The 23,631-nt window shown below is 41.8% G+C and overlaps 1 protein-coding gene across 4 annotated transcripts in view; it reads left to right on the top strand.

The window, feature by feature from the left end:
* LOC136875111 (zinc finger protein 501) overlaps positions 1-23,631 on the top strand; it is a 106,486-nt gene that overhangs the window by 67,587 nt on the left and 15,268 nt on the right. For 3 of the 4 annotated variants that reach the window (XM_067148840.2, XM_068227994.1, XM_068227995.1), the window contains one exon: positions 18,642-19,908. In XM_067148840.2, coding sequence (XP_067004941.2) covers positions 18,642-19,407 — 766 coding nt within the window. In that variant the 3' untranslated portion in view covers positions 19,408-19,908. Of the gene's footprint in view, positions 1-4,963; positions 5,096-18,641; positions 19,909-23,631 lie in introns of those variants that run through there. The other variant, XM_067148841.2, reaches the window with a different exon arrangement.

Raw genomic sequence — 23,631 nt, 5'->3', positions numbered from 1 at the left:
TTGTGGACAGGCACATGGCCCTGAACTGACCACTTAATGCTGAAGTTAGCTTCCACTTGTGGACAGGCACATGGCCCTGAACTGACCACTTAATGCTGAAGTTAGCTTCCACTTGTGGACAGGCACATGGCCCTGAACTGACCACTTAATGCTGAAGTTAGCTTCCACTTGTGGACAGGCACATGGCCCTGAGCTAACCGCTTAATGCTGAAGTTAGCTTCCACTTGTGGACGGGCACATGGCCCTGAACTGACCACTTAATGCTGAAGTTAGCTTCCACTTGTGGACAGGCACATGGCCCTGAGCTAACCGCTTAATGCTGAAGTTAGCTTCCACTTGTGGACGGGCACATGGCCCTGAAGTGACCGCTTAATGCTGAAGTTAGCTTCCACATTGAGAGATATATGGCACTGAGCTAACCACTTAATGCTGAAGTTAGCTTCCACGTTGAGAGATATATGGCACTGAGCTAGCCACTTAATGCTGAAGTTAGCTTCCACTTGTGGACAGGCACATGGCCCTGAACTGACCACTTAATGCTGAAGTTAGCTTCCACTTGTGGACAGGCACATGGCCCTGAACTGACCACTTAATGCTGAAGTTAGCTTCCACTTGTGGACAGGCACATGGCCCTGAACTGACCACTTAATGCTGAAGTTAGCTTCCACATTGAGAGATATATGGCCCTGAGCTAACCGCTTAATGCTGAAGTTAGCTTCCACATTGAGAGATATATGGCCCTGAGCTAACCGCTTAATGCTGAAGTTAGCTTCCACGTTGAGAGATATATGGCCCTGAGCTAACCGCTTAATGCTGAAGTTAGCTTCCACGTTGAGAGATATATGGCCCTGAGCTAACCGCTTAATGCTGAAGTTAGCTTCCACGTTGAGAGATATATGGCACTGAGCTAGCCACTTAATGCTGAAGTTAGCTTCCACGTTGAGAGATATATGGCCCTGAGCTAACCGCTTAATGCTGAAGTTAGCTTCCACGTTGAGAGATATATGGCCCTGAGCTAACCGCTTAATGCTGAAGTTAGCTTCCACATTGAGAGATATATGGCACTGAGCTAGCCACTTAATGCTGAAGTTAGCTTCCACGTTGAGAGATATATGGCCCTGAGCTAGCCACTTAATGCTGAAGTTAGCTTCCACGTTGAGAGATATATGGCCCTGAGCTAACCGCTTAATGCTGAAGTTAGCTTCCACATTGAGAGATATATGGCCCTGAGCTAACCGCTTAATGCTGAAGTTAGCCTCCACGTTGAGAGATATATGGCACTGAGCTAGCCACTTAATGCTGAAGTTAGCTTCCACGTTGAGAGATATATGGCACTGAGCTAGCCACTTAATGCTGAAGTTAGCTTCCACGTTGAGAGATATATGGCACTGAGCTAGCCACTTAATGCTGAAGTTAGCCTCCACGTTGAGAGATATATGGCACTGAGCTAGCCACTTAGTGCTGCGGTGACCTTCCACTTGTAGTGTGTCACATGTCCCTGAGCTGACCACTTTCTCCACTCCTCCGTGGTCTTCATATTTGAGGCGGTCCGTTCCAAAACTCGTCTTATCCACCATAACTGATTTTTTCAGGAAAAGCGAAAAACCTCTAATTTTTGTAATATAAGTCTCACTTGTTTAAATGTATTACGACACGTTCAAGTCCAATGTCATAGGGTCATCTTACTGAAGAATTACAAATATAGATAGTATAACGTCAATAAATTACATTTGTATTTTGGATAAGACGAGTTTTGTAGCATCCGAAGAAATCAAAATATATTACCTCACACTACTTATTTTAAAACAAGAAAAGTGAAAGAATTGAGAATATAATGTTGTAACAAAACTAACCAGTACACTAATACCCTACACCTTTTTGCTATCAGTATAATGATATTCACTAATAAATTAAACACAGCAGTGTGATTTATCATATTTACATCCTATCCATAATGTTTGGAGAGAATTCTTCCTTTATAGGCTACACTGCACTGGCAATAGAAGTAACTTGAACAATAAAACATCACTTTGTTGTTAATAAAACTTTCAAATCTCTTCCCTCCTCTTGAGATCCATCACAAAGACATTCTGTTTCTTCAACAAGATTGTTTTCGTCTACAGAAATTCAGGTGAACAGTTTCTTATAAAAAGAAAGCAACTCATTCCTTTCCCAATCCATTCCAAAATGTTTTTCAAGCAAACTTTTTACGTCCTTTATGTTGGTGGGATTCAAGTTTACTCCTGGCAGTAATTCAGGTGGCATTAACATATCTTACAGGCATTTTCCCTTTTTCACTACCGATTTTCCTAAACCGATGTCTGAGTTGAAATGAGGTTCTTCCCTAAGGGTGACATTTCCCAGTGAGTCTTTGCTAATAACAAATTGTTTCACTGAAGAAAATTTAAAGATGCAGGTTTTTTCATCATATTTTCAGCAACCATTTTCCAGTTGTTCACCGAGCAGTCTCTGCCAAACTTGAAGACTTCAGCATGTTTGTTAAAGATGTCTTCATATTCTGCTGGATTACAGATTATAGGGCATTTCCGTATCTCTCTCTCAACGTGAGCAAATACCCTGTTAGAGGGCAGAAATGAGTGGCCTGTCATAGGAAAGACCAATTCAGCACTTTCTGTATTAGGCGGAGCTGTGTGTGTGTCAAGAAATATGAGCACATTGCAATCATTGTTGAATTGCGGTTCTGTCCTCCGCAGCCATCCGCACAAAGTCGTATAGTTGTGAAGTTTGACAAATTAGTTTGTGATAACCGATGGTAAACTGCAGATGACATTTCATTAGACCCCTTCTTGAATTCATGCTCCATCCATGTGTATGTAAAAACATTCTCCTTTGTCAACCTGGCATGTGAGGTACCCCACACAATGGTAAAATTATAAGTGTACAATAGGCAATTTGATCTGGAACTTTTGGATTCACAAGATTCTTTTTGGCAGTCAATTGAAAATATTGCCATGCTGTCCCTTTCTTCTTGGAGCTTTCTGAAAAATGCTGCAGCCCTTGGTATGTGTACTCTAAGTTCCAAGATTAAATCATTCTTCAGTAATACACTGACTGACAGAGCAAATGTAACACCAAGAAGGAGTGGTCAGAACTTTATGCCAATTGCAGGGTAGACTGACGTCACTGAGGTATGCTCATAATGTGAAATGCGCCGCTGTGCTGCGCACGTAGCGAACGATAAATGGGACATAGCGTTGGCGAATGGCCCACTTCGTACCGTGATTTCTCAGCCGACAGTCATTGTAGAACGTGTTGTCGTGTGCCACAGGACACGTGTATAGCTAAGAATGCCAGGCCGCCGTCAACGGAGGCATTTCCAGCAGACAGACGACTTTACGAGGGGTATGGTGATCGGGCTGAGAAGGGCAGGTTGGTCGCTTCATCAAATCGCAGCCGATACCCATAGGGATGTGTCCACGGTGCAGCGCCTGTGGCGAAGATGGTTGGCGCAGGGACATGTGGCACGTGCGAGGGGTCCAGGCGCAGCCCGAGTGACGTCAGCACGCGAGGATCGGCGCATCCGCCGCCAAGCGGTGGCAGCCCCGCACGCCACATCAACCGCTATTCTTCAGCATGTGCAAGACACCCTGGCTGTTCCAATATCGACCAGAACAATTTCCCGTCGATTGGTTGAAGGAGGCCTGCACTCCCGGCGTCCTCTCAGAAGACTACCATTGACTCCACAGCATAGACGTGCACGCCTGGCATGGTGCCGGGCTAGAGCGACTTGGATGAGAGAATGGCGGAACGTCGTGTTCTCCGATGAGTCACGCTTCTGTTCTGTCAGTGATAGTCACTGCAGACGAGTGTGGCGTCGGCGTGGAGAAAGGTCAAATCCGGCAGTAACTGTGGAGCACCCTACCGCTAGACAACGCGGCATCATGGTTTGGGGCGCTATTGCGTATGATTCCACGTCACCTCTAGTGCGTATTCAAGGCACGTTAAATGCCCACTGCTACGTGCAGCATGTGCTGCGGCCGGTGGCACTCCCATACCTTCAGGGGCTGCCCAATGCTCTGTTTCAGCAGGATAATGCCCGCCCACACACTGCTCGCATCTCCCAACAGGCTCTACGAGGTGTACAGATGCTTCCGTGGCCAGCGTACTCTCCGGATCTCTCACCAATCGAACACGTGTGGGATCTCATTGGACGCCGTTTGCAAACTCTGCCCCAGCCTCGTACGGACGACCAACTGTGGCAAATGGTTGACAGAGAATGGAGAACCATCCCTCAGGACACCATCCGCACTCTTATTGACTCTGTACCTCGACGTGTTTCTGCGTGCATCGCCGCTCGCGGTGGTCCTACATCCTACTGAGTCGATGCCGTGCGCATTGTGTAACCTGCATATCGGTTTGAAATAAACATCAATTATTCGTCCGTGCCGTCTCTGTTTTTTCCCCAACTTTCATCCCTTTCGAACCACTCCTTCTTGGTGTTGCATTTGCTCTGTCAGTCAGTGTACGTTCAAACTTGAGCTCTATGCACTTTGAGCAAGCGTCAGTAACTGGTGTTCCGAATCCTATGTTTTAGCGGTGCGTAAAAGTTTCACGGAAGAACCACCGCTTCACCCTGAGTTCTTCAGGCGATTTGTTGTTGTACATTTTGTAAAGCTTAGCGATGCTTAAATTTCCGGGTAGATACTGTCTGACCGGTGACTTTCCGCGGCAATAGTGACTTTCACAACACTGCAAACTTTCAGTGAAATGTTTCACGGAGTGCCTCCTTTCAGTGTATTCTGGTTTGATCCTAGCTCCTCCCCTCTTTTCTGTAGGAAGTTTCCCTGTCGTGAAGTGATTTCTGGCAATCCTCTGAACCCGATCTTTGCTTACATGCAATACATTCAAGAATGTCTTTTGGCAGACCTGAATGTGAAACTGTTCTGTATTAGCAAGTTTTATATACCTTCCGCAACAAGAGCAATATTTTCTCTGTTCACAGCACAAAACTGCATGAAAGACTAACACAGTTCGAGAACAACTCAAAGAGTGGAAAGACTGGCATAAAACGTGGGTAAATAGTAGCGTGAGTCACGTGCTGAAAGTATCCCTTCCTATTGGTTGAATGTATAAGGTGAGTTTTGGAACGACAAGCGCCGTGGATAAGGCGAGTTATGGATCAATAGCCTAAGTATGGTGACAGATTTCTATGGTTTTGGTGCTTAATTTTGTGATAGAACTATCACAAACATCACCAAGAAAACAATGCTACCTCTAACTCATTAATAACAAATTGAGCAAGTGTTCTGTCATTGAAACACTATTTTGTGATAATAAGTATTTTAGAGATATTGCACACAGGCTTTAACTGAGAGAATTTGAACATATTAATTTGAATGCTAGGATGTGCAAAATATCCATTGTTCCCCATGTTTTACAATGTTATATTCATTGATCTGCTGCTTGTTATTCTTCTTCAGCCTTTGTCCTGTCTGCTGGCAAAGTCCAGTGTTGTGATTCCTTGTGTCCCGTTAGTTCATTCTTGGCCATGTCTGTATGTAGTCTAACAGGTTTCGGGTCATTGTGCACTTTATTGGCCCTTCGCTGTCTTGTTCGTCCCTTGTGCCTCTTTCCTGTGACGTCCTGTGTATACGCTTACCTTGACAATATATCAGCGGTGCAACGCCAACATGTTTCCTAATAACATAATTTAAATGTGATCCAGTCCAGTTATGCCAGCCTTCCACCTAAGCATCTTCCTATCCATGACGCTTAGTTGACGTTCTACCACCTTTGTAGCTGGCCAACATTTGGTGCCATAGAAAATGACAGGATATAGGCTTTTGGGCTTATGCTGTGTCAAGAACATTAGGTGAAATTCTTTACGTTTTGCAGAGAACTCTGCTCTCCATCATCAGAAGAAAATCTTGACTGTCCACAGGAAAGGCTTCTAAAACAATGAGGTTTAAATTTAGACGTTGCCCAATAGAAGTGAAAATGGTATGTTCATTTGTCACCAGATGGCTCCCTGGATATGTTACAGTGCCAGTGTTCGAAGAAGAACCCTATGGAACTATGAGAATCAGTCTGAGAGTTTCACATAACATGTGTATGTAAGATATGACATTGACACAAGTCTGGAATGAAACATGTGGCGAAGAGGAATGTACGAATTTGGAAAACACCGAGATGAAATAACTGCCTACGTAAATTCTTAATGGCTGGCAACCTGGTATTAATTAATTTTTAGCCAGTGTCCCAGTTGAAATAGTTAGGATTTCTACGTATATCCACAGCTTCCCGTATAATCCTGGACCTGTAGTGTCTAGTGTAAGTAAGAGCTCGATCATCTTGGAACATGACATCATGACCCGACGATAGAGCGTGCTCAGCTATTGCTGATTTGTCTGGCTGGTTGAAATGAATATTACGTTCATATTTCTTGATACGTGCACCAATGGACCCGTATATGTGGCCAATGTATACCGTACCACAAGTACAGGGAATTTTGTATACCCCAGGATGTAAAAGTGGGGACAGTTTTCCTTGCTTCTACCCAGACTGTGGGCAATTTTAGTGATGGTGCCAAACTTGGTTTTTATATTGTGTTTGTGGAGGACCTTGGCAATTCGATCTGTGGTGATATGAATATGAGGCAGGTAGTCACGGCTATCTCATGTTCCGTGAAAGCATCAATGGCAACAGGTAGATCTTACATTTCAGATAGTACTTCTTCCATTGGTCGCAAGGGCGTTCATTGTATTCGCCACATCAACCAGGTTGTGTATATCCTTAAGTTGACTTCATCAGTAATTCGGTCATCGTCAGAGATTGTGGAGCCAAGATACATAAATTTATCTACTTGTGGTGTACCTTCACCGTCAACGTGGATGGTTCGAACTTCCCGAGGGTCTTCTTTGTGTTGAGGTGCATGCCATATTGATCTAGTTTTCTGTTCGACATTGGAGATGAAGCTTATTCTATGCAGCCATAAGGACACTTTTAGCATAGAGAAGTGTCTATGGTATTGGCTTGTTCAGGTCTGATATAACATGCCCATCACAAGAATGAACAGCAGTGGTGATAAGGCAGGGTTTCTGCAGAAGTCATGCGTCGCTCCCGTGGCAGTTTGAACATAACTCCTTTGTTTTATATAGAGCAATTGTATAACAAGGTTCCCTGAATGCCATGTCGCCGTAGCGCTGAGCAGCTTAGGTCATGTGGTATTCAAAGGAAAGCCTTCTCAAGGTCCAGAAAGTGGACATGAAGCATCTTATTCTTTCCGGGGCGTTTCTCACCTAACAGCCGTGCAGTGTGGATGCAGATGTTGTGCCACAATGTTTCACAAATTCAGCTTGGCCATTGTAAGTTTGGCTAAGTCGCTAATCCTTTTGTTGGGGACTTGTTCTAAAACTGTCATTGCGTGTCTCAGAAGTCTGATCGGGTGGTAATTACAAAAATTCACAGGGCTTCCCTAACTTTTTAATGGATGCTCCGTCGCCAATCTGTTGGTATTGAACTTCTTTGACGAACTGGTTGAAAATATGTTTTAGCCACACTGCTGCATTCCACCATTGAGAGAACAAAACTCTGCCAGAAGATCGTCGATACCCGTGGCTTTCCCTGGTTTTATCTCCTTCCGCACAGCCTGGACTTCGGCAACGTCTATTTCCTTCTTTGGACTGGCGACAGCAGAGGTGGTTGGGACTGTTAGATGGAGAACTTCCAAGATTGAAATTTTGTCAAAGTAGTTCTGCCAGTGTCCAGTGCTTCCTGCCAGTCAAGTAGCGTGTTACAGCTGTATAACTGCTTCCTGGCAAATATTCATCATTACAACATAAAATACCATTTTTTGACAATCTAATTTGAAATCTGATAAATCACTTGTCACCAAAAAACCTAATTATGTACAGAAAAATTGCTTCAAAGTATTGCACCTTTTCCTTGATGTGATATGCCACAAAATGTATGACATAAAAACCACTGTTGTAACTTCTGCCCTGTGTTGTCTTGAGGTGGCAATATCTTGTGTGATGATCCAGATGTCTTGCCTGTCATATCTGGAATCAAATCCTCCTTTCATTTGTTCACTCATCTTCTCTTAAGAGTACAACAACGACAACACGAGGTCAAGCCTCCCACTACTTTGCTTGTGAGGAAGCCATCCATCCCACATTGCCTTATAAATGCTGGGTATACAGAGTCAATTGGGAAGTACCAGTACATGTTACGATTGATTTTTCCCATCTGCTTGTTCTAAACGGATTCCAATTTTAACCAAGTAATTTGTATTTCCGTCTCTTCATTCCTACAATATTTAGAGCGCTCTGCAGTGGGGACACATGTACAGACTTTGATGCTACACTAACGATGTTACCATTCCACTAATATACCTGCCAAGTATTCCGGTATTTTCATAAAATGTTTGGATTTTGAGTGAGTTTTACGGTTGTACGGGTAAACAATGTTATTTTATTACATGTTATAAATCTCATTTTGGTCCGTATTGAAAATTTACAGTTCAACAACAATAAAGGTGTTTAATTTAATCCACCTATTCAATACTGTATTTTCACTTATAGTGGTTATATAAATAGACTATTAGTTAAATTTAATATTTAACTAATTAAATAACTAACTAACTAACTAATTAACTAATTATTTAACTAGTTAAGTTTAATATTTAACTAATAGTCTATTTCTGTAACCATTATAAGTGAAAATAAAACTATTGAATAGGTGGATTACATTAAATGCCTTTAATTTTTGTTGAACTAAACAATGTTATTGTATGGATTTTGAATATCCATGCTTGTTTTCACTTTCTGCAGTCGAATTGGTTTATTTGACTTTCGATAGTAGCTGGTAATACGAGATGCATTGTTCCAAATTCGACCAGTAAATGTATCGATATTCACATTATCGATTATCATGGAGCTTTTGTCATCTGTTCAACTTCAACTGCTACTTCATTCACTGAGATATTCGCACACAAGTAGCAGGCTGTGATTTTGATGAAAAGAAATCAGTGAAAGAAAACAGGCTATTAATTTATATATAAGAACTTTAGTAACTGCATCGTGCTTCATAGCAGCTGAAAACTTCATTTGTGTGTTGGTGTGACTAACATTGGCAGTAGTTCTGAAACTCGTGGAATTGTGTGATGAATTTGTAAGTGATTTAGTATTTTTAGTGGTGTTCGTAATGAGTTTAATGAAGAAAATATATTATTAATCTTTTAGGGAGGCATATTCTACTGAATTTCCTTGTTTTATATGATCATGGATAGGCGAAACATTCACTTTCTTTTCTATGTGCTCGTGTGATATAAACGTTTCTTAAGGAGGAAGAACAAAATTCATATATCACGTTAAATCTGTTAAGTACATCTCCATACAAAATTAAAGGATGACAGTCAGAAAATTAATTGGTTTTTTACCTCTTCTGAAACTGACATTGATAGAGTAAGAGCGGAATTCTGGTTCACCTCATTTGTTTTTGATCATAATATCCCATTGGCTGCTGCTGATCGTGCTGGTGCTCTGTTTGGGATAATATTTCCAAGTTCAGAAATGGTAAAAAATATGGCTGTGGTCGTATTTTAAAAGAAATGGCTACGGATTCAAGAAGTGAGGTCGGAGGTTACATGCAACATGATCCATTTTCCTTAGCTCAAGATGGAAACAATAATAGTAATGCTAAGCCTTTCCCTATTGTCATCACCTGTTTTGTGGCAAAGCAGGTGCTCAGTATTGCCTTCAGTGGGTGATTGAATGGGATGTAATATTTGTAATTTGGTATTTTCACAGTTAGAGTGTTAAAAAACACCAAATCAAAAATGTTTTAGTTTTAAGGGAAGCACAATCATCTGTCTTCATACTGGGTTGCTCATGCCATTTGATCAACTTGGCTGCTGAGAAAGTTGCAAGCAGTTTGCCTGTTAATGTTGCTGAACTGCCAGTCAACATCTTCTATTACAGTATTTAGAATAGAGTTGTAAGAGGAAGGAACACCTTATGAAATGCCAAGAGCTTTACAGCAAGGAAATGAAGAAGAGACTGAAACATGTTTGCACAAGATGTCTTCAAAGGCTGTTACAGCAATGGGATCCACTACGTGGTTTCTTTAAAGATGAGGTGCTTGTTAATACCCAGTGTGCATATCATTTACGATCCCAAAAGTTGAGCCTAGTAGTTCCAAAGAAAACTCTTGAGTCATCAGTATTGGTCGCTTCCAAAAATTTGCATGTGTCTCAAAATCTGACATTTCTTGATAAAGAATAAGAACATTATTCAAACTCGTGAAGGAATTATTTTATGGTTCTGTCACCAGGCCTAAATAAGGCATACTGTGCCTTCCTGTATGTTGTCATTCCTTTATTGGAGAATCTCAATTCTACAGTTCAGAGCACTTTGCCTCACATTCATAAACTACTAGAACTAATAACAAACCTATTAAAGCAGCTGCTTTCCAGATTTCTTAAACCAAAAGTGATCAAAAACTCCCTTTTATTAAAAGTTCCATACCATTCTATAGAATATCAGAGAGACAGTGATGAGCTAGTCATTGGCGTTGAGAGAATGGACTTGGTGAAGACATTGATGGAGATAAATCAGCATTCTTTTCATCTGCCAGGGCTCACTTCTGCACAGCATGTGAGTGTATTGTTAACAGGTTCCCTCTCAATGATGAAGTACTGAAACATGCAGAATGTGCAGATTTTTCAAAAAATTGAAGATGCCCAGTTTTCTTCTGTACAATTATTATAGAAAGATTTCCGTCATTGCTGCCGAGGAAGGACAGTGAGTCTGTTGAGGATGCAATGAGTGTGCTTCAGAACCAATTTGTAGCTCTTCAGATTGATGACTGTTGTACTGTTGAGAGTGAGAATCTGATAGATGACATCTATTGGGCTCGCTTTATGAACATTCGTGGAACTGATGGTGTTCCTAAGTGTGATAGGATATCCAGGCTTCTGACTACTGCACAGCAATGCTGAGTGTGAACGTGTGTTCCGCCTTTTGAAGAAGAACCAAAATCAGTTTAGATACTCAACGTCAATTGAAAGTGTGGATTTTATTTCTGTTTTGAAAACCAGAAATACTGGTACAATTACTCAAGTAGTTTTCCTCCAGAATTTCTGAAGAAAGCAAAGAAAGCAACACATCACCATCTGTCATCTCCAACTTGTGAAGAATAATAGCCTGCATACTGTGATCTTGAGAGAATTTTGTAAATCATTACAGGCCATTATGCCTTTCAGCATTCAGCCTGCTTCTGCAAGGCTGACATCAATTCTGTAGAATTTCTGAACTACTGACTTCAATTTAGCCTTTGAGAAGTATATTAATCAATGGGATACTGAACCCTTGAACTTACCGTTCCATCTTTGGTCGTCTGCCTCGGCTGCTTCAGTAGAGCAACATCGTAATCTTGGATCTTGGGGTCGTTGCGAGTTCTTTCTTCTGTCACTTCATTGACCAAACAATAGGGTTCTGAGGAGAGCATAACTACTTCAAATGAGGAGCAAAAACGTGCTTACTAAAATATTGATTCAATGTAAGTCACAATTATTTATTTATTAAAATGGCAAGATGAGTGGCCAAACGTTTTAAAGCATTCACAATGTATAACATGGAAGTTAAAATTATTGTCTTTCAAGGAATGAAATCGTAGTGTTAAATTCGTGGACAGCAAAAACCGGAACACCAGAATAAAACCTGAAAATCTGGCACCATTGATCCAAACGATAATTGAGAGTTAATGCACGCGATCCGCGGGAAATCTGACCTTCAACAAGTAGAATTCCTGATTTACATATAATTACGGATATCCATCAGTCAACTATCCTATTGGATATTGGAACACCCCACGAATGGATCTTTAATCGAACCAAATCGACTATCAGTTGCTTTAGATTGTTGCGAAATATTACTTGAAAGCAAGGTGTTCATTACAAGTTAACAGCAATTGTCACAAATTTCACCATGTCATGACCTTCAGTTACAGAGGAATATGCATCACTCCAAACAGGAAGCAACAGCACCAACGTTACATCGTTCTGGAGGAAGAAAACTGCGAAATGCAGGAAACATTAATTCTTTATGAATTAAGAAGAAATGCCAAACACTGAAGTTAAAGAAAAGTTCTTACTAAACCAACTTCCAGGTTATGAAACAGTTACGTCGTTAAATTACTTAAATACAAGTCCACAATATAAGATTATTGGAAATCCCTCCAATTTTCTTTAACTACGACTGCAATTACAAATCTGTCTACTTACACTTGTCCCATTAAACCAAACTACAAGTGATCGGTAGGTCAACGTCTCACAGACATGACGTGAATAACGAGAAATGAAAATAAAATATATTTATGGCTGACGAATTGAAACCGCATTCGTAGTGTAAATCCTACATAAATGAACTAAGTGTCAACACACGACACCATCATAATATACCGGACAGCCGAACAATAAATCTTAAAGACAAGCAAATAGAAAACGAAAGTTCATCGAACTTGAACACACGCGGCTAAGCAGTAAGTATCAGTCTCCATTAGCCAGGTTTCATGCCACTACTGAGCACCTCCCGTCTGGTAAGAATAATGCCGAAACCTGGTAATATCCACTACTGGGAACACTAATATCGTTCAGGTCGATTCGGAAAAATGACCAACCTATGACTTGGCTATGTAGAGAGTTAATCCTGTCATTCAGCCAACTTCACAGTGTCTACTCATCCTCAAGTTATATAATACTCGCGGCATCTTAAGTCTATCGTTGACCCAACGTTATGTTATCTACACATCGTTCATACTGCCAGGCGGATATTTACGTCTGATCATCGTTGAAACTGTAACACATGAAGTATAAATCGCTACACAAATGAATTCGAACCTGGAAATATTACTGTGTCTATTTCCTACAATAAAGCATGAAATCGAAATTAAACTCCATGTCCAAATAGTTTAATCTATTCCTCAACAAATCAATCAATCAATCAATCAATCAATACTGATCTGCATTTAGGGCAGTCGCCCAGGTGGCAGATTCCTTATCGTTGTTTCCTAGCCTTTTCCTAAATGATTTCAATGGCATTGGAAATTTATTGAACATCTCCCTTGGTAAGTTATTCCAATCCCTAACTCCCCTTCCTATGAATGATCATTTGCCCCAATTTGTCCTCATGAATTCCAACGTTACCTTCATATTGTGATCTTTCCTACTTTTAAAGACGCCACTCGAACTTATTCGTCTACTAATGTCATTCCACACCATTTCTCCGCTGACAGCTCGGAACATACCACTTATGGAAATTCTAAGTACCCAAGGAGGGAATTAGCTATTTTTTCCCAATAGAGCATGGATATGATCCTCCACAATGCTGCCCTCCTCGAGTATCCCTCGGGTCTTATTCACTACCGTAATGGCAAAATAGGACAAATGAAAAAGACGACCATTTGTAAAAGTCGTTGAAATGACTTGGCAGAAACAGGAAGGTGCAGTGCGATAACAACACGAGCGAACGCTACGAATCTGGGCGATGTCTTTCAAATTATACATTGACACAAGCAAAACCTTAAAATTCAAAGGTTCTAAATAATGTCTGCAGCGGTTTGGGAACAAAACAAGATTGCTTCTTGCAACATCACGCATAAAGTTGGCAGCAGATCTGCCGCTGATATAGAAGAGAAAACAGGTGAGTTTATTACGCAGATAAGGCGTTTCATTGATGAGTATAAAACACCAGAGCAGATAATTAATGCAGACCAGTCAAGATTTTGTAAAGAGTTACGTTCTGGGAGAACTCGTGCTGTTAAGGGAGCAAAGTCCATATATGGTACCGTGGGTTCAGTTGCAGCAACCACCCATTCATACATGATAATGCCTGTTACTTTAATAGATGGCACCCTTCTTCCGCACATGTATGTTCTTGTCTCCGAACCCAGTGGGAAATTTCCAGCAAACATGACACTTGAATTACCCAGTGTCAAAGCATATGCTATCAAATCACCAAACATGACAAAACGGTATTTGAAAGTATTCCTGGAAGAAGGGTTATGGCCGGATTTGCACGACAGGAATAGAATTCTTACTTTGGTTGATTCTTGGCCAGGAAATAGAGATGATGCTCTATACAGTGAGACATTTCCAGAAAATGTTGATTTTTCCAAGAAACTGATACCTGCAAAATGCACTGAATTGGTGTAGCCAGCGGATGATTTATTTTTCTTCCGCCCATTTAAAATTATAGAACGGTTCATCACAGATACAATTGTGTTATCGTCTGCAGTGAAATTTAGTGGCAGCCTCATTCGATGTGCTCACTGTTAAAGATGTTTACTGCACTTGAACTGCCGTGGTATTTAAACGTTACCAAATTCACTTGCTTGCCAGTGTACAATATTCGGCCGCATTTGGACTAATCTGCATGGGGATTCCCGTCTTTGTGTGCACTCATAGTCTATATTTGGCAGCTCCTAGCTCCCACGTTTCTTGTCCATAGCTGCTGTAATATGCTTGGTATGCATATTTCGATATTTTCTGTGCGACACTGCGGTGCATTTCCATGTCCTGTTGTATCGAATTGTGGTTTAAGCTTTGATTTTCATGCTCTTTAGCTGTAGTGTCAAAGGAACACTTGTAGGAATATGCATGGACATGACAACTTGCATTTGGTTTCAAATATTTCAGGATATCAGCACATTTTAATAAAACACTACAACCTAAGCAATATTCTTTGTCGCCATCGTAACGCTTAGGACAGCATTACCTGAAGACGATGTCAAAGCATCAAAAGTTAGGGAAAGAGCCGTCATCTGCTTGTTATCTTTAAGCTCCTCCAAGATTTCATTAGGATTAATGGTTTGCCCCCTCATTAAGGCTGTTCCGTCCTGGATCAGTTCACAACCAGCCGTTGGTCAGGGAATTTGCTCCTTCGTATGGTGCTAACCGATTGAAATGCACCACCTTTGGCATTCCTGAGGGAAGTCTAAGAATACGATATATAAAGTATTTAACACCTCGTACGGTCCCTCCCAGACCTCGCCCTCTCCGTGGATTAAAGACCCACACCAAATCCTTGGCTTCTTCAGCGCGCATGTTTCATTCGGCCACCAGCAGCTTCTGTGTTTCTTCGATCGAGGCCGTGAATCTGACCCAACATCTCACGTAGTCATCCCCAGCCATCTGGTGCTCGCCGGGTCTACTGCCGAACTTCAGATCGCAGGGAGAACGCAGCTCCCTTCTGAAGAGAACACAGGCCGGAGTCCGTCCTGTCGTTTCATGGATCAATGACCGATATGCCATTAGAAATGGCAGGTGTTCATCCCTGTCAAATTTTTTGTCGGCTACAACTTTAGAAAGCTGTTTTCCAATCGTCCTGTTCATCGGTTTAGCATTGTTGGCAAACGCGGGCACGAAACATGGGTAGTAGGAGCATAATCGTAAGGAACTCCGGAGTTCATGTACATTTCTGGGGACAGGCCATTCTTTTGCTGCATGTATCTTCTCTGGATCTACGACTACACAGTCTTTGGAAACGACATATCTGAAATAAGTGACCTTTTCGTGGAAGAGCTCTCATTTCTTTGCATTCGGTTTCAGGTTGCCCCCCTGCAGTCGCGTAAAGACTTCCACCAGTTCCGATAGATGCTTATCGATTGTCTTACCTATTGGATTGTCGTCATCAAATTAAACGAGGCACTTTTCCTACGACAGATCTCGGAGGACTGTTTCCATCAGTCTTTCAAAGGTAGCTGGTGCATTTCACAGTCCAAAAGTCATAGCCGTGCAGTGTCAGAGACCCGTACCAGTTGAGAAAGCTGTGTGTTATCTTCTGCCTCCATTTCTACTCGTCAATATCCACTTTCTAAATCTAATGTCGAGAACGCTTGAGATCCAGACAGTGTGTCTTGAGTGGCACCTATCCTGGATAATGGATGTCTTTCATTGTCTTGGAGTTCAACTGTCGCTAGTCCACATAAGATGTGGTCTAACCGTCCTTTTTCTTCACTAAAACCTCCGGTGACTTCGATGGACTACTAGACGGTTCAGTGACACCCTGCTTGTACATGTCACAAACAATTCTCCTCTCTTCTTGATAGTGGCGAGCATCGTGGGCACTGTCTGGTCGGTTGTATATTTCCGGTGTTTATTTTTATATCTCACGACACTCGTCCTGCTGTACGGACAGTTATCGAATGCGAAGACATCTTGATATTTGAACAATATTACATCGATTTTGTCCTTTTGATCCTGCGTCAGCTTAGTATGTCCGAGGTCCTAGTTAATTTTGAAAGGTGATGGCCATCCTGTGTATCCTCCGTGGTGTCGCCACGAACAATGGATCATACCGGATTACAACAGGCCACCTGAGTGCCTCTCTTCAATGACACTGGGAAATCATTTAGGTTCATCATTCTGATTGGGGTAGGTCCTTAGTATTTACAACACCTGTTCCCTCTAATATTGCTGGGCAGACTTCTTCTTCGGCAACGGGCTCGAAAATTCCCGTCACTTCTCGCTCTGTGTTATCCATTTGGCCCACGATCACGTTATCGCTTCCGAGAGGATGTGCCTCGTCTGTACTTTAAATAATTTGAATGGATAGACTGCTTCATACGCGATGAATGTCTTCATCGTTTCCGAATTTCAAACGTCCTGGTTTCAGATCCAAGGTCAGCTCACATTTAGTCATTACATCCATGCCAACCGTAACATCTTCCGTGACATCAGCTACTATTACTCCATGTTCTACCAACGTGCTCCTCAGGTTGATGTTGAATTATTTCTCGCCGTACGTGTTCACTGAGTCTTCGGTTGTCGTTTTCAATAAGTTTCGTAGGATTCAGGTCTCCTTTTACGGTGTCCTTGAAAACGTTAGTTTGTCTTCCATATTGAGAAGCGAAGTACGAACGAAATGGTATGTACCACATTTCTCGGGGCAGCTGGGCTGACACGCGCTGCTCTTCCCTTAGCACCCGCCCTTTTTAGTTTTCCTGAGTCTTTGAGTCTTTATGACAGCGGCGGCTGACATGTCCAAGCTCACCACAACTTGAACAGCGAATCTCCCGGCTTCGAGGTTGTCCATTCTCATTGCACTGGGTTTTTAAAACAATCCTCTCTATCTTTCCATCCTGACGCTCATTTTCGTCCAGCCGTCGAAGCTGCGGTAGATTTGATGTCTGTGTAGCAGCTTCGAATTAAAATGCCCGAGCAACGCATCATCTAACGTATTTGGGTGCACCAGACGAAGAGCTCATTGCAATTAGTCGGATATATCCATCACAAGAGACTCTACATATACCTGTTCTATGAAATCGTTTGGTGCTGAAGGATAAGCCACACAAAGAAGTTTTCAGCTTTTTCTCCAGTCAACTAATATTTTCTGCTTGTCTTTTAAGAACCTTTTACGAAATTCCATAATTTGTGCAAACATGTTAGCATCACATTCTGCTCCTATTACAGCAGAAACACGGCCCCGTTTCCGTAAATATCCTGATCACGTTCTTCCAGCTCGCACTTCAAGTCGGCAACTTTTCAATCTTTCAAACTCACTTTTATCAAAGCCATCATTCCTTGTATTGTCTTCCCTATATCGTACTATCTTTTAACGGTCACGAATTTCCAAGGACTGTCGCACTTCTGTAACGTACGTCAATTTCCTTTCCGTATCTTGTAAATCGGGCGATGTGGGCTTGCGGTTAGGAGCGCGCAGCTGTGAGCTTGCATTCGGGAGTTAGTTGGTTCGAGCCCCACTTCGGCAGCCGTGAAGATACTTTTCCGTTGTTTCCCACTTTCACACCCGTCTAAAGCTAGAGCTCTGCATTATTTAAGGCCACGGCCGATTTCTTCTCACTCCTAGGCCTTTCCTATCGCATCGTCGCCACAATACCTGACTGTGTCTGTGCGAAAGTTAAGAAAACTCTACACACATTCTCGCTAATACTGATAACGTACACTAATTCCGAAATCTTCGTTCATTCACGTGTACATAAATTTCATTGCCCCGGCGCACAGCATGGCATTCAAAACAAACCACAAATGATTATTCTCATTTTCGCCGCACATTCTGACTATTCGTACTTTTTTGCGTAGTGATAGTCACTTGTCTCCCGGTCCAGCTGAGAGTGTTATAGTATTTTTCTGTCGGAGTAAATAATATTTATAAACCATTTGCCATGGTTGACTGTTGGCGAAGTATGCTCTCAAATTTATTAGTACCCACAACTCGGTGATTCTCTCAAACGACAACACGGGCTTTTACAAAAAATAATTACACACCTGCCACAAACCAAAGTGTGGTTGAACAAGATGAATACTCCAAAGCACATGCCGTCCCTTATGTAGGACAGTCGTTTCGCGTATTTCAATAGGTAAATATTTGCCGGATGTAAGACCATCTTCGGCTAGACCACTTCTCGTTCATTCTGTAAATGAGGTAGTCCATGAGCTCGTCCGAAGATTATTGCGCTTTATATTGGGACGTTAGGCATTCGAGAGAAAAGGTGCAAGTGCTTTTGAAATTCATGTCGACGTTAACTTGAAATGATGTTCACCCTCAGGAATGTGATGGTCATTAGTAACGAGCTCTCTCAGTAGCCATTTTTCTGTGTGAGACTTGTAGTGGGGTTGACTGTTGAACTAATTGTCACATGGTTTCAATTTGTCACTATAGATCGAGCCCAGAGGTTAGCTACGCAGATCTTCCACCTCAGGATGGCGGACGATATCTCAAGAAACCCAAAGAGGTTCGTTCCTTCAACAGCGACAAGTCTTACTACTGCGATACCTGTGGCAAAGCCTGTACCTCTAAAATCAACCTAATCAATCACCTGCGAAACCATACAGGCGCGAAGCCCTACTCATGCAATATCTGTGGCAAGTCCTATGGCCGGAAAGAACATAAAACCAGACACCTGCTGGCACATGCAGGATGGAAACCTTACTCGTGCAATATGTGTGGAAAGGCCTTTAGCCAGAAAAATGATGTAACTATGCACCTGCGTACGCATACTGGGGTGAAGCCGTATTCGTGCAATATGTGTGGTAAGGCCTTCAGCACTAAAGGCAATGTAAATAAACACATGCGGACACATACACGAGTGAGAGTGAGGCCGTTCTCGTGCGATATTTGTGGAACGGCCTTTAGACAGAAAGCCGCTTTATCTAAGCACATGTGTACGGATGCAGGGGTGAAAACATACTTGTGTAATACGTGTGGAAAGGCCTTTAACCTTAAAGCTGATCTAATCAAACACCTTCGGGAGCATAGAGGCGAGAAGCTATACTCTTGTAGTATGTGTCGCAAGGCCTTTAGCCGTAAAGACGACCTAACTAAACACCTGCGGACACACGCACAGCGTTATTCCTGTTATATGTGTGGCAAGCCCTTTAGACAGAAATCCATTCTTGGGAAACATTTGCGGTTGCATACAGGGTAGAAGCCTTATTGCCGAACTAGATCATCAGTCGGAAACTCATGCTTTGACGCATCCGTGCTAAAAGGCATAAGCACTGTTGAGTATAGCTATAGGATATCTCGTAAAACTAGCCATGTGGACTTGCACTCGGGAGAAGCCTCACTGCTGTATTTTTCATGGAAAACCATTCGATCGCAGCACCATGCTGTCTATGATAATCGTAATAATGATTTTAAAAATATTATCTAACCAAACCTCTGGCTGCTGAATTGATCAAGTAAAGACTGTGATTGCTTTTAAGACTCAAACATTTCAACAATTCGCAAATAATAATTTTAATTTTTCTAACCCACCCTCACGATTAATAGTCTATTCACATACAGAGTAAGATAGAAAATAAGACACTTGTAAATAGTCATCATTTTAGTTTAGTTAGTTAGCCTCATATTTCACTTGGAAAATTTTCTGTGTATACGAGCTGATGACGCATTTTATGAGCTTTAAATGCCTGGTATCAAAATTGAACGGAAAAATAAATATATTGTACTTTCAAATATGTTTATATTTAAAATTGCTTTAGGTGATCATAGTTGCTTTCCACTCCATCTCACCTAATAGCAATATCTGTTCATCGTAATTTGTAACTGTAAAATAATTATCTTAGCGAGTCCTTGATGTGAGGCTAGTAATGTGAATCTGCGATGATCATAGTTAGTCCTTGATATGAGGCTAGTAATGTGAATCTGCGATGATGTTAGTGAGTCCTCGTTGTGAGGCTAGTAATGATGTTAGTGAGTTCTTGATGTGAGTCTAGTAATATGAATCTGCGCTGATGTTAGCGAGTCCTTGATGTGAGGCTAGTAATACGAATCTGCGATGATGTTAGCGAGTCCTTGATGTGAGGCTAGTAATACGAATCTGCGATGATGTTAATGAGTCGTTTTGTAAGGCTAGTAATATGAATCTGATGATTTTACTGATTCCTTGACGTGAGGCTAGTAATATGTATTTGCGATTATGTTACTGAGTCCTGGACGTCAGGCTAGTAACACGAATCTGTGATGATGTTAGTGAGTCCTTGATGTTGGTAGTAATATGAATCTGAGGTAACGTTAGTGAGTCCTTGATGAGAAGCTTGTAGTACGAATCTGCGGTGATGTTAGCGAATCCCTGATCTAAGGCTAGTAATATGAATCTGCAATGATGTTAGTGAGTCCTTCGTGTGAGGCTAGTAATATGAATCTGCGATGATGTTGGGGAATCCTTGATGTGAGACTGGTAAATCAATTTTCGAAGATGGTAGTGAGTCCTTGATGTTAGGTTAGTAATATGATTCTGCGATGATGTTATTGAGTCCCTGATGTGAGACTAGTAATATGAATCTGTGATTGTGTTGTTGAGGCCTTGATGTGAGGCTATTAATGTGAATCCGTGATGATGTTGGGGAGTTCTTGATGTGAGGCTAGCAATGTGAACCTGTGATGATGTTATTGAGTCCTTGATGTGAGGCAGGTAATGTGAATCTGCAATGATGTTAATGAATTCTTGATGTGAGGCTAGTAATGTGTGTCTACGATGATGTAGTGAACCCTATTGAAGTTAGTAATGATGATTAATGAATAATACGTGCGGGGGCAAGCGATGCAGGCACTCGAATGAGGTATATAAGATTGTTCATAGGCACCAGTGTTGATGACCAGTATGTCCTTGTAAGACATAAATCCCAGCATGTCCAGGTGGTTCTTATTTATACCCCATGACAGGTTTTATGTGTTCTTGAGTAAGTATTACCCCAAGTACTGTGCCCTACAGACTCCAATACCCGTCAAGGAAATGCTAAGATTGTATTGGAAGTCATGTTGTATCATGGGTCGCTAATATCACATCTTAACATTGTTAAGTGTGAGAGATCCGTGGCTTGTTCATGTGACTTTTAAAATGAAGTTAAGCAGGGAGGAATATTACCTACGACTGTTACCTACACTCGTGTGAGTTAAAGTAGGATCTCATATCAAATAGCAATTTATTATTAACATAAGGTTTGATGAAAAACTCGTGAACACAAATGATTATAATACAGTTTATACATTATAATTTGTACAGCCATGAACTGGCATAAATCTGTCTTCGCTCTGCGTCCGCTGGAGAAGTTTCATTATTGCTGTAGATGGTTATAAGTTTGGAGAGGCTCAACTCACACTCAATATAGGTAAACAAACAGAAATAAACATGAGATTAGGAAGGGAATTACGTCGCACAACTCACACTAACAGCTCCCGTATATTGGGAAAATATACAGTGTACAACAGGACTGGAATTTCTCCAAAAGACTTATAAAACACACACGCAGAAGTTAACGAACACACACAGCTGAGATGAGAACACGAGATCCCGTCTCGCATCCGTGCGACACCGTTAAACGTAACATCAGCTCAGACACACCACAATAACTACACATACAAAATTCGCACAGCTTCATTAAGACCTGTAGGAGATGTACAAATAGAACGTGGAACTCTTGCAGCATAAGGAAATAACGGAGACATTCTTATCTCGACCAGCCCCTGGCTTGGGGTAATGACTGACCTTGTAGTGGGATGAGGGACATGCCACCCTCTCTCGCCAAACCAAAACAAACGCTGCGTTATCAGCAGCTCCCGCTCCACTCGAGTTCCTACACATGGCCGCACGTCACCACGTCAGTGCCATAAAATACAGACCCTTCACAAACTCGTCTACTTGGCCCTTCACAAATCGTATACCTTTCTGATATTACGTACACTTGCAAATTATGGGCTTCTCTGCCTGTCATTTATACCCAATTAAATATCACGAAGTATACATTATCTCGTTTATCTCTTGCGTACGCACGCAAACAAAGGGCTTGTCAGCCGAGTCATCTACAGGCCAATCAAATATCACTACGTCTGGTCTGTGGACTCTGTGGTCCACAGTTCGTGCCATGCTTATATCTAAGAGAAACTCGAGGGCACTATGGTGTTGACCCTCCAGACTACAACGTTGGGGACATGCGCTCTTATTATAACTGCACCTGAAATTCATGCAGATGCAAAATTTATATCTAGATAACCCACTTACTCCACGAGGTGTATGTAACGATGTTACAAGACCGTACTGGTCCCTTTCCTTTTAAAGATAATTTACTTCAAGACATAACACCTAAGATAATCCAGAAATGTATTTACATAAAACAACACTACATCGAACCTGTATCTCTCATCATAAGACAAACTAAAATTCCCTGATCTAAAGCTATACATTTCCAACGCATGCAAGTCCTGAGTGAGAAAAATAAATCATACATTCCTGAAAGGCTTAAACTAATTATTTACAAACATATGCGACGCTATCCTGTCCCTAACCCATGCAATAAAATAGAGACTGTCAAAATTTATCTGTTTAAATGACCTTCAGCGATCTTCCATCTCGGACTATATGCGCCTAGCCCTCCAATCTACTGCTGTCGTCACAGGCGGTAGCACCATGGTCTCGCTTCCGCTCGACCGTGTTGATCGTTTGCTTCTGCCTGCTGCTTGATCCTTTGATCTTGTGCAGTTTTGACGTTACGTGCTGTTTTCTTTACGCCCTCTCGTACGATTTGGATGCGCAGTCGGACATCAGCACTTTCGGACGATTACGCCTAAGCAGATCTAGTATTGACTGTAAGGAGGCACAGAATTCGTCTATACTTGTCTCCCCTTACTGTAGCATACCATTGTTGCTCCTATCATTCCCCTAACGGAAAGTTCTCTGGCGAAGTCTGGTGGTCACGCGCACACGTACTTCTATATAGCAACGCTTGATGCTAGTTCGTTCCTCCTACTACTGTGCTTATGTGCGCTAGTGTTATTGATGAAACACAGTCCCAGCTTCATTTAGTTCATAGCCCTAACCATTGGCAGATTATCTCCTGTCCACATTGAAAAGCCCGATTAATGAGACTTCCAACTTGTGTGATTCAATAAGAGTTAGCAAAGTTCCTTGGAGCAAAAGTTAGCAATCTAGCTCATTCGTAATTAAGCCTACACAGCTGGCGATTAGAGCGAGATAGAGAAGGTATATAACTCGAAACGTGAGTTTCTGTTCGCCTTACTATTCAGCCTAGCAGTAGTTGATCTGTGTTCTAAACATCCAAACAAATAGAGTAGTTCTCAATTATCAGACACTGTTTATTTCATTTCACTTTAGCGCGACCGATACACATTACGCACTTCCAAGATCAGA

Source organism: Anabrus simplex, chromosome 5, assembly GCF_040414725.1.
Source record: "Anabrus simplex isolate iqAnaSimp1 chromosome 5, ASM4041472v1, whole genome shotgun sequence".
In the NCBI taxonomy this organism is placed as follows: Eukaryota; Metazoa; Arthropoda; class Insecta; order Orthoptera; family Tettigoniidae; genus Anabrus; species Anabrus simplex.
This window is presented reverse-complemented; position numbering and strand designations above follow the sequence as displayed.